The 15137-nt window shown below is 44.9% G+C and overlaps 1 protein-coding gene across 4 annotated transcripts in view; it reads right to left on the bottom strand.

The window, feature by feature from the left end:
- ARHGAP6 (Rho GTPase activating protein 6) overlaps positions 1-15137 on the bottom strand; it is a 562780-nt gene that overhangs the window by 87463 nt on the left and 460180 nt on the right. For 3 of the 4 annotated variants that reach the window (XM_007517463.3, XM_060183086.1, XM_060183087.1), the window contains one exon: positions 5319-5478. In XM_007517463.3, coding sequence (XP_007517525.1) covers positions 5319-5478 — 160 coding nt within the window. Of the gene's footprint in view, positions 1-5318; positions 5479-14587; positions 14606-15137 lie in introns of those variants that run through there. The other variant, XM_060183085.1, reaches the window with a different exon arrangement.

The following is a 15137-nucleotide window of genomic DNA, read 5'->3' as shown; positions in this document are numbered from 1 at the left end:
ATTTCATTGAGTTGTTTACTTGGGTTTTACATTGCCTAAGGGACAATGGTGAGGGACTTTAGAAAGAAGCCATGTAATTGAGCAATTCTGAGGCATCAGGATACTCTTTTATTATATTAGACCATTGTTCACATTTTCTTAAACCAGCAGCTATTCTTCATTTCATGATAATGTTTTCAAAAAACATAAGCAAGGTCTTTCTCCATTCTGATATCAGACATTAACTAAAGTAAGAGAAAAGCAGCACCAAAGACAACATGATTACGCTTCTCTCTTAGGGAACCAGTGAGCTTGAAACACTTCATTTATACGGAGCTCTGGTGGTGGGAATTGTGTGAAGCTGTACCCCTCTTATCCTATGGTTTTGTTAATGTTTCCTTTTTATAAATAAAATTTTTTTAAAAAGAAAAACTTCATTTATAATCTCAGGAGGCTAAGCCATCATGCCTACAATAACTTACACTGGAATCTAGCAGAAACCAACCAATTTCTTCTTCTTCTTCTTCTTCTTCTTCTTCTTCTTCTTCTTCTTCTTCTTCTTCTTCTTCTTCTTCTTCTTCTTCTTCTTCTTCTTTTAAGATTTTTTTTAATGAGACAGATAGGAGGAGAGAGAAAGAACCAAACATCACTCTGCCACGTGGGCTGCTGGGGATCAAACTCAGGACCCCATGTTTGAGAGTCCAGTACCTCATGCACTGCACCACCTCCTGGACCACAGAAACCAACCACTTTCTTTCATTTTATTTTAACTCAGAGGTCAGTCAATTTTTCCCATAAAGGGCCAGGCAGAAAACCTTGAGACTATGCAACATATGAACTGTCATACTACCCAAATCTTTAGTTATCGTGTGAAAGCAGTCACAGAAAATAGGTAAATGAATGAACATTTTGATAAGACTTTACAAAAGCTGATGGGTTTGCTAACACCTGTCTTTGACCATTTGTATTAACACACCATCAACAGAATCTGTGTGGAGCCAAACGCACTGCCTCGTTTCTACTCCTAAAAGTGCCTCCAAGTTCTCTAAGCATCTTCAAGTGTCCCTAAGTTTAGAAGTAACAGACCAAGCTCGTCAGACATCAAGACTTACAAGACTTACGCAACTATTTTTTAAGGGTTTATTTATTTATTTTAGTGAGACATACAGAATGAGAGAAAGAGATCAGACTTATGGTGGTGCTGGGGACTGAACCTCTGAGCCTCCTCAAGCATGAAAGTCCAGTGCACTATGGACTGTGCTATCTCCTGGCCCTGCCTTATGCAATTCTTAATAGATTTCAGTTTGTGTTTCACCTGACTAAATGGATAGGGATGAGGAAGACACCAAAAACTTCAAGAAGCCTAGGTGCTTGAATGACTGTGTAAAGCTGAATCTATTCTCCTGACCCCTGTGGTCAATCTATACATTGGCTGACACTTGAGGAAGAAAGTTTGATTGTTACGGCCCTGAGTGTTTAGTCTACCTGAAAGGATACAAATGCAAGTATCCATCCGTGAGATACAGTCTTAGAAGTAGAGGTTTGCAGCTTAGACGTTGCCAAATCATCTTTTAAGTTGCTGAACAAGCAGACTACAAACACATGAGTGTTTGTTTTCCCGTTAATTATACTACCTACCCAATGTTTGGAGTCAGGTTAATCTAAGACAACAAATTCTCCCTGGTGTCTCGCTTGCATTTCATTAATAAACATGAGTACTCCTCCATCAAATATTTATAAGCCATTTTTATGTCTTCTCTGTGAACTCCCTATAATTATTCGACATTTAAATATTTGTCTTTTTTCATACTAATTTGCAATAAAGCTTTCCATAGTATAGCATTGAGCCTTTAGGGGGCCAGGCAGTGGTGCACTGGGTTGAACACACACATTATCATGCACAAGGGCCCAGGTTCGAGCCATTGCTCTCCACCTGCGGGGGGGGGGGGGTGTTCACAAGTGGTGGAGCAGTGCTGTCAGTCTCTCTATCTCCCCCACCCCTCTCAATGTCTGTCTTATCAAATAACATTTTAAAAAAAGGAGTGAGCCTTCCTCTGTCCAATATGCTGTAAATGCCGTTTATCTGTCTGCTTGCCTCTCTGATGATCTTCAATATGGTAAAGCGTGCTACTCTTTCTGTTCTCTGAGTGGTTCCTTCCCCACTGTGAAAATACATACAGATCCACCTCCGTCTTCTTCTTGTGCACTTTCTGTCTTCAACTTTCTCTTCCATATAAATTCTTACATTTATTTCGATGTAAGGAATAAGGTGAGAATTCAGCCTTTTCTTCCACATGGCCATGTCACTGTTACAAATACAATGATTACTCTTTTTTCCTATTCTGTCAAGAAATACTTTTTTTTTTTTTTTTGCTTCCAGTCAGGGCTTAGCTGGAGCTTCCTGCCTGCATAGTTCCACTGCTGCCAATAGGCTCCTTTTTAAATTTTTCTTCTTTTCCTAGGTAGAGGGTGAAGGGCAGAGAGGGAAAGAAAGGAGGAGTAACACAACATAGCTCCACTGATCACGAAGCTGCTCCCTTGCACGGTGGTCCCGTGTGATAACCAGGGATTAAACTTGGCTAAGTGTGCACTCTACCAGGTGAGCTATCCCCTGGCCCTCAAGAAACATGATTTTTGCCATACCATAAACTCTCACATTTATTTTGGTGGGTTCGTTTTTTTCTGTTTCTCTCACTGACCAGCCTGGTTTTTATAACGCATTTACTAAATGAATTGGGATCATGGCAGTTCAACCTCTGTGTCAGAATTTCTCATGGACTCACATAAGTATACGCCCAGATGATGGTTAGATCCAGTTAGTGTTATTACAAAAACAAATTGAGATGCCATGCTTATTGAAATCACATTCAGTTTATAGATCACAAATGGCATAGTTGGCATCTTTATACTACTGATTCTGATTACTCAAGAAAAATATCTTTTTACAGTTAGTCCTAACTTCCCTTATTATCAAACTGAGATTCTGTGATATGTGTACTTAACCAGGTGTGCCACCGACAGACGCTGTCATCTGTGACTCACATCATTCTCTTAGGCATTGTATTCATTTTCTATTGCTGCTTTAACAAATGGCCACAAACTTAGTGGCTTAAACAAGTAGAGTTTAGCCTCCGCCATTTTGGAGGTCCGACATCTGCTGTATGTTTCATATTGGTTTGGTCTCCTTCCCCCCACCTCTGGGAGAAATTGGTTTGGCCCTTGCTAGTTTTGCGGGCGCCCTTCTCCCTGCCCCCGGAACCCCTACAGAGTGCCAGAGTTCTTGGCTCGGTGGTGTGAGGGGATGCAGGACAGATCTGTGTGGTGATTAGTTTAAGGGTCTCTCTCTGCCGCCAGAGCAGAAAGACAGGAGAGCACATGTTTGCCCGCTCGTGAATAAAGCTTCACTGCCGAGCCGTGTGTCTCTGGTCATCTCTGTCTACCGCCGCGAAGCTAGCCCGGCCTGCTGGAGCCTCCGTACTTTAACGACAGACATCTGAAATGGACCTCACTAGGCAAAAGTCAAGTTGTCAGAGACTGCATTCCTCCTTAAACACTCAAAAGGCAGATCTCCTTCCTGCTTCTTCCAGCTTCTAGATGCCTCCTGAAATCCTTGGCTCCTGCCCTTCCTCCATCATCAGGACTGTGGATAAGGCATGTCTCTGACAGTGTCAATCGCTCCCTGGGTGTTCTGGGAAGCGCACTGACTCAGAAATGAGGACTGGACACTGAGCTGTGAGGAGACCACTTTATATAATGGTCTGTTTGGTAGAGGTTATTTGTTTAGTTGACTTTTTTGAAAAGCAAGAACAAAGAGAAATATCAAATTAACTGGGCTTTAAAACAAGGCCACCTGGGTGGGGGAGCTAGCAAAAAGAGTCTCATGTCTGAAGTTCCAAAGGTCCCAGGTTCACTCTCGCACCACCATAAACCAGAGCTGAACACTGCTCCAGTAAAAACAAAGCTACAAAGATCTTTGTTGTGTGTCCAGTTCAGATTTCACATACATTTTGAGAGTTACCATACCCCTCACTACTAATCGTGTGTGCCGAGAATCCTTTCTGCCTGCTTTTTTCTATTCCTCTTTCTTGTTATCCCTCTTGTGCTTTCCTTAAATTTCAGGCACACTAGCCAGTGTTACCTTTTCTTTTTTAATAGAGGAAAACATGGATCGATCCCCCCCCCCACACACACACACCAAGTTCAGCAGTCCCATTCCCCACACCTGGGGAATTTGCAGGAGTCAGCACATTTGGAGTGCAACAATGAGTGTCACCCCGGGAAAAACACTTTCATGATCATCACAACTCATGTCACTGGGGAAATAATGGTTCGTAGGACAGTTGTAGGCACACAGGTACAATTTCCTTTTCCCTGTGCTAGGTGTCTGCACGTCACTCCCACCACCATAACTTTTCGCCATCCTGCACTGGGTCCAGGTAAATTTCAATGTAGCCTTTTATGGCGGATTTACTCACTTGTAGAACATCAAAGCTTCTCATCCCACACCAAGTTCCACCCTTTTCTGCTATCCACTGATACCAGTTATAAAATACCCTTGCAGAAGAGAGCAAACATCCATAAGCAGACTTTCACTGATGTAAGTATTTCAAGTATACCCTTCTTATCTTTGCAGGAAGCAGGACCTCGCTGGGTCTGTAAAGAATCAGACTAGTGGACCTACATTGTCCACAGCATAGACAGGCCAGGTATACGACCGAGTTCACCTGGAGAGCAGCAACAAACATCTGGACTGCAGGCCTACTTAGTGCTTATTCAAAGGAACAGGCAAGGGAGTGTACCCATAGGTCAAAAAGAGCAGGCGCAAGGTGAAGGGCGAAGTGTACTTGAAGTGTGGAGCTCAGTGTGGTCTAGACACAGGGGGTCTCCAATGAGCCACACCTGAGCTTGCTGCAGGGTTGCTTTAGTCAAAAACCCAAGTCAGATGAGTTCGTGTTGGTATGATTCCTGATTCTGGGTTTGCATAAGGACAAGTGGCAAGTTTTATGAATTCTTGAAACTTTCTCTGCAGCAGGTTGTTTAGAAAGCGTGTTGAGATGACTCGGTTTAAGCTGAGCTTTCTAGGTCCTCTAGGGTGGTTGCTCTGAGGCCATGGAGGCTGCACAGGACACAGGACTTTCTCTTTAATGTTCCTCACTGAACCCGCCCTTTAAATAAACATATTGGTCAACGTGGCAAGTGTCCCACTTGAACGTGCCTTTCAAAATGGACTCTAGTGCAAGCCTAGGGCAGGAGGCTGCCATTTCCTTCCTGTGCTAGTATGGGTCGTGAGGAGGCCCCCAGCCTGTGGCTTTAGCCACAGACTGCCGGCCAGGTCTTACCTTTAGGAATGGTGATCTGGCAGCTCAGGTCGCAGTCCTGCTGCAGCTGATAAAAAGCCACTTCCTGCAGCCGGGCTCGCTCCAGCTCCGAGAGACTCTGGATGGGCACTGACCTCAGCCGCACACTGCGGCCTGACATGCTGTTCCAGGTGAAATCACCCTGTGGGCCACAGAAAACAGGCCGGTTACAAAGCCCAGCTACCCTCACAGACCTCCTCCCCTCTCCTAGCAACCGGCCACGAACTGCATCAGCAGCCCCAGAATCCACTCAGATTCCTAGACCCAAACCCACAAGCATGGAGACCTTGGATTGTGTGAGATTGCCAGATGAAGCCTGTACGGGCCACAGAAAAACAATAGGGAAGATGCTGGGAGGGTCCCAAGTCCTCCCTTTGGGGGGGCACAGGAGGACTTTCTAGTTTTGCATCTCGGTGACAGGAAGAGCCGCGGCTAACTGTTATCAGCGACAGCTTGAGGAGGGGGAGACAGTCCGCCAGCCAACCAGGCCCCACAGCTGTGTCAATGGCTCTTCCGTTATTACTCCAACAACCTCCTGAGGTGGCAACTATTTGTGACTTGGTCTTATGTAAACTTTAACACTCTCAAAGCACTCGTGGCCTGTGTACTACAGAACAGAATATATTATCATATAACACATAAGATGTACATATCTGTATTAGTATATTTGACTTATATATGTTTCTAATGTATTAGATTAATATTATAGTAATAAGTTGTATATGCCAAAACAATATGGATAGATTATAGTATAATATAGTATGATGAAACTAAGCCCAAAGAGGCTAGATAATTTTCCACAAATCCTAAAATTTACAAGATCCGCAACCAACCAGGACTGGTGCTAAAGATTTATGCCCTTAAACTCTCTTACAAATTGTAACCACAGAGTTTCTATTCATGGCATTCGGAAGGGGTTGTTCTGGTCACAATCAGCACAGCGATAACATCAGTAAGAATTACGTACCAAACATGGAAGATTCAAAGCAGAGGTGCCCCAGTCCTGAGCACATCTTACACACACACACACACACACACACACACACACACACACACCCTGTGCACCCTGTGCCCCCATGGGTCTGGGGCTCTACCCTCAGTGCAAATAGGGGGTCACAGGACTGAGAATCAGCACTACACAGCCCTCAGATACCTACTGTCCCCTCAATGAGGAGGACTTCCTGTGAATTCTGGATACCACAGCCAGGGTACCACAGACTTGAAGAGGGACCTACTGTTTTCTCAGGAATAAATGTTTCAGTGGAAGAACCAGTAACTGGTCTCAGATGTGGGGAGTGCTTAGGAAATCCACCTGGCTCATCCTTCCTCTTCCCTGCTAGGACGCCTTCTTGCCTAGAACACTCATTGCAAAGAGCACAGTGAATTCTTTTTTGTTTTCTCTCTTTACTCTGGATCTCACTCACTCACTCACTCAGCAAATGGAGGTCTTTTAATCTAGCAGAGGAGAAAACAAACATAGTAAGGAAAGGTGGTGTATGTTAACTGATGATAACTGCCGGGAGGAAACAGAGGAGGGAGGGGCTGGCATTGGAGAAGAGGAAAGGGATTGTGTTTGGACAGAGTGGCCAGGAAAGACCTCACAGAGAAGGCCACATCTGAGCAAGAGTTAAAGGAAGTGGAGATGTTCTGCTTTTTTCTTTTGACACACAGGCACTGACATCCATAAGGAGTGGGGAAGGGTACCAGGAGTCCAGGAGGGCTTCAGGGATCGTGAGCTAGGAGAGGGTCTGGGTGTGAAGAGCAAATTAAGGGAAAGTGTTTGCATAGCACTCACAGTGGGGATTAAGGAGAATTCTCCTATGGGCATTGAGATAGCAGTGTTTATGATGAAGTGTGTGTGTGTGTGTGTGTGTGTGTGTGTGTGTGTGTGTGTATTGACAGACCGAGAAAAAGTGAGAGGGAAGGGGAGAGGGGAGATAGAGAGGGAGAAAAATGCAGAAAGCTACCCGCAACACTGCTTCACCACTCATGAAGCTTCCCCGCTGCAGGTGGGAACTGGGGGCTTGAACCTGGGTCCTTGCACAATGTAATGTGTGTGATCAACCAGGTGCACCACCACACAGTCCCTGAACTTGGGAGTCTAAAACAATTTTGTTTCCCTCCACCACATCTCTTCTCTATTTAGGTAACTACAACTCCTGTGGGATCTCCCCCACTGGATTTGGAGCAAATGCCAAGGGGCTCCTTAGAGAGCTTCTGCGTATCCTCAGCTGGCTTCTTCCTAGAGTTCCCAGAGGGCACATGGCTTATGTGCTTACAAATAGATTCATCCCTAGAATAAGACAACTGTCAGATATAGGCAAAGAGAGACCTTGATGAACCCCAGAGGCTTCCATCCACTTGTCTAGCGTGAAGCCTGGTCTCCATGCTGTCAAGTTTCCTGACTGATGGCCCCATGCAGCCTTTATTGAGAGCTGCTGAGCTTAGGAGCTAGGCAGATTTGGGTCTGAGTTGACACCCTTATCCAATTTGACTGTAGCAAGCCTGTTGTTCCTAAGCAATTCAGGAGGCTCTCCAGAACCTATAAAAATGCAAATGGGGGGTCGGGCAGTAGCAGCAGATTAAGTGCACATAGCACGAAGTGCAAGGACCGGGTAAGGGTCCTGGTTCGAACCCGGAGGTCCCCATCTGCAGGGGAGTTGCCTCACAGGCGGTGAAGCAGATCTGCAGGTGTCTATCTTTCTCTCCACCTCCCCCACCCCACCCCCCCCCATCTTCCCCTTCCTCTCTCCATTTCTCTCTGTCTTATCCAATACAATGACATCAATAACAACAATAACAAACACAACAATGATAAAAAAAAAACAACAAGGGCAATAAAAGGGGAAAAATAGCCTTCAGGAGCAGTGGATTCGTGGTGCAGGCACCGAGCCCCAGCAATAACCCTGGAGGGAAAAAAATGCAAATGCACCACAAAAAGTAAGGTTAGTTGTAGGAGAGCACAAACCAGCTGCCATAAGTCACAAGGAAACTAAAGTTTCAGTGACATTCTACTCATGGGTACCAAAACTCCAATCTCATCTAACATTCATATCACAAAATATTTTTCTTCTTTCAATTTTTTCCAGCCACTGAAAACTGTAAAGACCATTCTGGGGTCACTGGGCTACAAACACTGGCAGCAGGCTAGGTGGCACCCAGTGGTTATAGTTTGCTGGCCCCTTGATGTAGAGCTTGAGTCGTTCAGTACCTTGTTCATGTTTATTTAGCCTCTACTGTGACAGTGGCAGAGATCCAGTCCTAGAAGCCTGCACTCTTGTATATACACACCAGCTAGATTTATGAGCGCAAAGAAAGCATTCAGTTTTTTTCACCTTGGTGTTTCCAGTATATCCAAAGATAGTACTGGGCACTTAATTATCATCAAGTAATTACTTGTAGATATAGGGACTTAAATAAGACAAGTTCATCGTGAGTTCAGTGAGAAACTGGAAATTGAGCCAAACCAATGTAATACTGGATGGAAGTGCTAGAAGGCCTTCCAGATTTGAGTGAACTGCTAATACAGTCTTAAAATAGAGCCCACTGATGAGCTACAAAATGCCAGAATATGTGGGTAAAAGGCTAACTTAATACCAGGCTCTAGGAAGAATGAAACCATCACACACACGCACGCACGCACGCACGCTCCACACCTCTTACAAACAGGGAGAGGTAAATGGTAAGCCGATACCATCTTCTGGCCCTCACAACATGGACCCATAGTATAATAAACAAACATCCGAAAGAGTGTCTGTCGCCACGGGTGGGCACTGCCCAGAAGATGGTTCTGGCTGTTCCTCCTTCTTCAAATGTATGTTATGGGTCAGCATTTTTTTTTTTTTTTTGGTGACTGTTTCCCTCATGAATGCATGACTCCCTTTAAGGTTCTCTGGATCAAGTCTTCTGAGCAGTCCTCTTTTTTTTTTTTTTCAAGGTTAAAAGTGGATGAGTTCAAATTTGTTTCAGTTTCATAGTCGTAAGTGGATCTGAGACTGACCCAGTGCTTTCGGATCAACTAAAGGCTTTCATGTCTATAAAAAAACTTTCATTCTGAGTACTATAAGACAGCATGAATAAAGGGCATGACATGTTTCAAAGGCTCAATCACAAGGGTTCTTGGGGGTGACTTGGCCCCCACAAGGACGTATGGTAACATTTTTCACTGGTATGACTTTGGGAGGGTAGAGGTCAGAAATCTATTCACCATCCGATACTGCACAAAACAGCACACACACACACACACACACCCATGAAGAACTATCTAATTCAAAATGTCCACAGGACAGAGGTTGAGATGCCCTGGCAAGTATAGGCCAGGTCTGCTGCAAGGCTCAAATTATACAACCCCCCTCAGGTCATGGTGTCAGGAGACGCTGACACCCATTTATGAGTTGTGTTTATCATGAAAGGCTTGCACTATTTATTCTTACATATATTGTGCATTTTATGTATATTATACACCTGTTATCCTGTATATTATACACACAGAATCGTAGAACATATTTCAAACTAACATTAAGAAGCACAAACACCACAGACCAATTTTAAAAAGGCAAACAAAAAAAAATAAATAAAAAGGTCTCAGTACAATAGCATCTTGATTAACTGAAGAACAACTCACCCAAAATAGTAATGAAAGAGACTTCTTTCCCACCAAGAACATGTGTTTCCACATTTATGGGGGGAAAAAAGGAGGAGGAGGAGGAGGAGGAGGAGGAGGAGGAGAAGAAGCAGAAGAAGGAACAAAAGATAAACTAAAAAACAATTAACCGTTTAATATCTGCGTTTTTTTTTTTTCCAGTGAGGTCATTCTTTAGAGCTACATTCTGTCTTTACAAACAAACTTGATTTTTCCCACGAACTAAAATTGATTGAAATAATTTTGGCTTGGGTCGATACCACATTGTTTTCTTACATCCTTGAGACAAGTCTCTAATTGCAGCATTTCTCTAACCTCATCCGTCTGTAAATTTCCCAAGGCCCAGGGAGTCAGAAAGGAGCAGAGCAGAAAGATGTCCTGCAGACTGAGGGTGGCAGTGGGTTTACCTGGGCAGATGAATCTGGGCACTAAGGCATATTTGGGGAACTAAGGTCCAAGTACCTGCACTGTAAATCAGCACCCCCAGATGATGCTTACAGTTGAAGACCACAGGCTAAGGCCCACAAGTGTGCAGCAAGTGGCAAAGAGCAAGACTAGCTGAGGTTTGCTGGACTCACTTGATATAATGCAAGTGAGAACTAAAAATATTTTTTTTATTATCTTTATTTACTTATTGGTCAGAGATAGCCAGAAATCGAGAGGGAAAGGGGTAAGAGAGAGTGAGAGAGAGACACCTGCAGCCCTGCTTCACCACTTGCAAAGCTTTCCCCCTGCAGGTGGGGACTGGGGGCTCGAACCCGGGTCCTTGTGCATTATAACATGTGCGCCCAACCAGGTGCATCCCTACCTGGTCCCTGCAAGTGAGAATTTTTATAAAGTGCTCTATTAGTTCTCTAAAAGCCCTGAAAAAGTGGAAAAGTTATAACTAATGTTAGCCAACATTATTCCAGACTCTAAATCCCCTTTTGAAATCTGACAGTTGTTTTTTAATATCGTCTTTATTTCTTGAGAGAGGTACAGAGACATAAAGACAGAGAATTGGAGATAAAGGAGGTCAGAGCCCTGCTCAGCTCTGGCTGATTGGTGGTGCTGGGGGTTGGACCTGGTAACTCAAAGCCTTAGGCATGAAAGTCTTTTGCAGAACCATTATGCTATCTCCTAAGCCCCAAATCTGGCAGATTTTAGTAACATCAAAAGCTCCTTAGTAAATAGTAAATGTGTATTAAACTCCTGAATAAATGGCCTAACTATGAGGAAGACACCTTTCTTGGTGCTTACAGACCCACAAGCTGGGCTGTGCTCCCACAAGGGTGAGGGCAGAGGAAAAGACCAGCTCAGTAAGTTAAGACCTGAAAAATGATATGCAGTCTGGATACGCCATGCCAGGGGCTGACTTACTACAAGCTGGTTTTTATTTATTTATTTATTTATTTTTTTACTGTAGCCGGCTGTCGTTTATTAATAATTAGGACAGACACGACGCCCAGATAATGACAATGTGTAGCTGAGGCATGGCATAAGTTTAAAAGACAGGCCCACCAGCAACATTTCTGAAAAGGGCTGCCTAGTCCTTTATAACGCAACAAACAAACATAGTAGCCATGATAAGGGACTCCCCCTCCTGCAGGGACTTCTAGGAGAAGTCTAGGGTATTTGCCTAGCTGCCACAGGTCTGTTTGGACTCTTCAAAGGCTAGTCCCTCATGGACTCACAGAATGACATTTGCTCCCTCTTCCTCTCTGGATTCCTCGGCCATTCCTTTCCCCTTCCCCACTGCTCTTTAAGATGTAACACTTCCACTACATCAGACACGAGCTTTGTCATGAGGTGGATTTTTCTTTTGAAGAAGAGCTTTTAGAAAACTCTGAAGAGTTGGTAGGGATGACAGTCTATTTTTATCTTTTTGCCTTGGTGGATAAGTTCTTTACTGCCACATGAGAAGTGTCAACATATGTCTCGGTAGCATGACAGAAAACCCAGCCTGATTCACTGAGCAAAACCTGATTTCTGAAGGTGAAGCACTATTCCAGGCCCTGGGGATTCCTCAGTGAACACCGACAAAAGCCCTGCTTGCATGCAGCTCTCAGGCTAGCAAAGGGGAGAGATAAGAAACCATCATAATAAAGGAGTCGATTATACAGCAGGTAACAAAGGGATATGCTCTGGAGAGAATGAGCAGGCAGAGAAGGGCCTGAGTTTCTAGGAAGAGTTTCTAGGGCAACCTTACTGACAGACAACCTGGTACTTAAGCCAATCCTTCTAGGGGTGAGGAGTGAGCCGGGCAGGTCAGGAGAGGAGGAGCCTAGGCAGAGGGGAGTTGAGATGAGGTCAGCTTGGAGCAGTAGTTAAGCACAAGGCTGATCAGGCTAGCCTGTCTGACTTTGGATCCTAGTATGACTTCTAGCAAGCCGTTTCCCCTCCCCACCATTGACTTCCCTAATCTATGAAATGGGGGTGGTGACTAGGTAGGCTTGGATAGTCCACTAGTTATGAACCAAACGGTATCCACTGGTAACCGTTTTCAGTGGAGCGCCAGGAAGTGGAGCGCGCGGGCCCTGTGCATGTGCGGTACTGCCGAGCTGCCTCCTGGCCCAGGGAGCAAGAATGGGACAGGGACAAGAATGAGACACTAAAGCACCTCCCCACCATCCATGGAGTTTCCTTGGTGTTCCCCTCGCGGTTCCCACGTGGTGCTGGGGATCTAAACGTGCTCAGGTGTGTGCTCCACCTGCTGCGCTCCCCCCGCCCCCCGACTGACCATCTCATACATCAAGTTGTATTAGAATACATACAAATTCACTGAGGTCTTGTCTACTGCAGTGCCTCAGTATTGTCAAATGCAGCTTCCATGGAACAATAGCAGCTGAGGAGTTGCCCCAGAGACTGTCTGGCCTACGAGGTCAAAAAAGTTTACTACCTGGCCCTTCACAGAAAGACTTGACTGACTCCTGGAGTAGAATAAAAATAAAGGCACAGGTGAGGATGGATAGCATAATGGTTATGCAAAGAGATTCTCATGCCTGAAGCTCTGAAGTCCCGGTTCAGTCCTCCATTAGCCAGAGAAAAAGAAGTAGAGACGCATCTATGATTAGGATTTTGTCTTAGGGATCAACACCTTTCTCCTCTCCCAAGATTTTATTTCACTAGGCGATATCTTAAAGGGTCTGGAAAACACACACACACACACACACACACACACACACACACCCCACAATAAGAACTGGACAGACTTGGAAAGAATGTCAAAGCTGGGGTAAAATGAATGTAGTTGTCTGCAAATGACTTGTGTCTCCGGGTCACACAGTCAAAGTCAGCACCACACTGACACCCTTCAAAGTAACAAACGTCACTCTGTGCCACTCAGATCTTGTTTCCTGTGGAAAGAAACTCTCCAATAACCAGCAGAGTGGAGACAGCCTCATACTGGAAGTCCCCAAAGGCAGAAATATCACAAAGAAAAGGAAACTTCATTTCTGCACATCCCTGGCTGAATTGTGGACTTGCCTACCAGCCACCAAGTGAATTCTGAGTCAGCATAAGCTTCACGTGAATCTCGGACAGGGAAGAGGCCAGACAACCTGCACAGAGGCTGGAGGCATGGGAGAGGGAAGCATCTGTAAGAATCAGAAATCTCTCAGTGAAGCTCGCGGCTTTGCTAATGTCCCTATGAATAAATTTAATTCACTGGAATTAGAGTGACAGATCTTCAGGGATAGACTGGACCTTGAAGGCACGGCTACCTTTTTATACATGGTCCACTCTCCACTGTTACTGTTCAAAGCTCTTCATTTACAGCAACTCATTTCATTCTTACAGCAACTCTGAGGACTGGGTTATCATTATTACCCCGTATTTCAGACAGGGAAACTAAAACACAGGTTTTAAGTCAACTCGTCAAGATCACATACCTAGTAAGTGGTTAAGCTGGGGTCTGGAGCCAGCCTGTGGACTCCAGAATCTACAGCCCTAAGCACTAGCTGTGTTCCATCACTGCATGCAAGTTCAGCCCGGACTCCTGCGTTTCCAAAGGAGCTAAGCAAGGTCCACTGGAGTTAGGAGCCTTTCACCATAGCAGAATGGGCGCAGGGGACTGCAGGTTGCATTCTGCCTCTCCCCCAGCACTGCTTCTGTTCTTTCGGAGACATATCCTTATAGTGAGGTTAGCCAGACAGTGCTTTGCAAGTCCAGAAGAGTAAGGTTGTCTTTCCTCTTTTGTAAAACAGAGTACATCACGTTTATTATCAACCCCACCTACTCTCCCAATTGTTCTCCCGAGCCCATATTTACCACAGTTGCAAGAACTAAAATGTTGCACTGAGTTCCAGAAGCCTAGTGAGACAGGTCAGCCATTGCCCCCATTCAGCCCTGGGGACAGCCTGTGTGGGTTTTGCAAGATCAGCCCAGTCACGCTGGTGCACTTCCTCATGGCGCACTCCTTCCTGCTCCTGTCTGCTCACTTCACGCCCTCCAATAGTCCCCATCAACCTAAAAACAACACTCCCATAAATATCGATTGGCACAGATAGCATTAAACTGTCACACATCTTTCAGGCACTGATCAATCCACTCTTCTTCTCAAATTGCAACAATGTTACCACAATCAGCTTCTGGAAAAAGAAGTGTAAGGAGAGGTATTTATAGTGCTTACCCATGAATGCTGTGCAGTCGTGTTGTCTGTCTCCGCTGTCCTGTCTGACTGAACTAAGCTCGGGGTAGGAACTTGAGTCTGTTTAAACGAGATTACTTTTTCTTTGGTGAAAAATCCATCCTGAAATGGCAGATTGCATCGAGTGTCTGAGAAATGATCCAGCTGACATAGCTGTGACTCTGCTGGTACCTTCTGTTGCCAGACCTCCACTACTGTGAGTCTATGGAACCCCCGCCCCCCCCAATTCAACCTTTCCATCAACCCATTGAGGAGTTCCTGCCCCTTCAGAATGGAGTCAGGCTGTCAGTGTGTGTGTGTGTGTGTGTGTGTGTGTGTGTGTGTGTGTGTGTGGTGGGAGGGAAAAACTGAATGCAGAGAAATTGAAACTAGATTTCCTGCTTTTTATTTTAATAAGACTATTTTGGAGAGATATTCTGGAGTTAGGAAAGGATTGATTCCTCAGGAAAAAAAAAAGATCCCTTTTTCCACAGGGATCTACAAATGGTAATTGGATTGTAACTGTGCAAAGTGCCCTTATTAGGAATCAACC

This window comes from Erinaceus europaeus, chromosome X (genome assembly GCF_950295315.1).
Source record: "Erinaceus europaeus chromosome X, mEriEur2.1, whole genome shotgun sequence".
Lineage (NCBI taxonomy): Eukaryota > Metazoa > Chordata > Mammalia > Eulipotyphla > Erinaceidae > Erinaceus > Erinaceus europaeus.
This window is presented reverse-complemented; position numbering and strand designations above follow the sequence as displayed.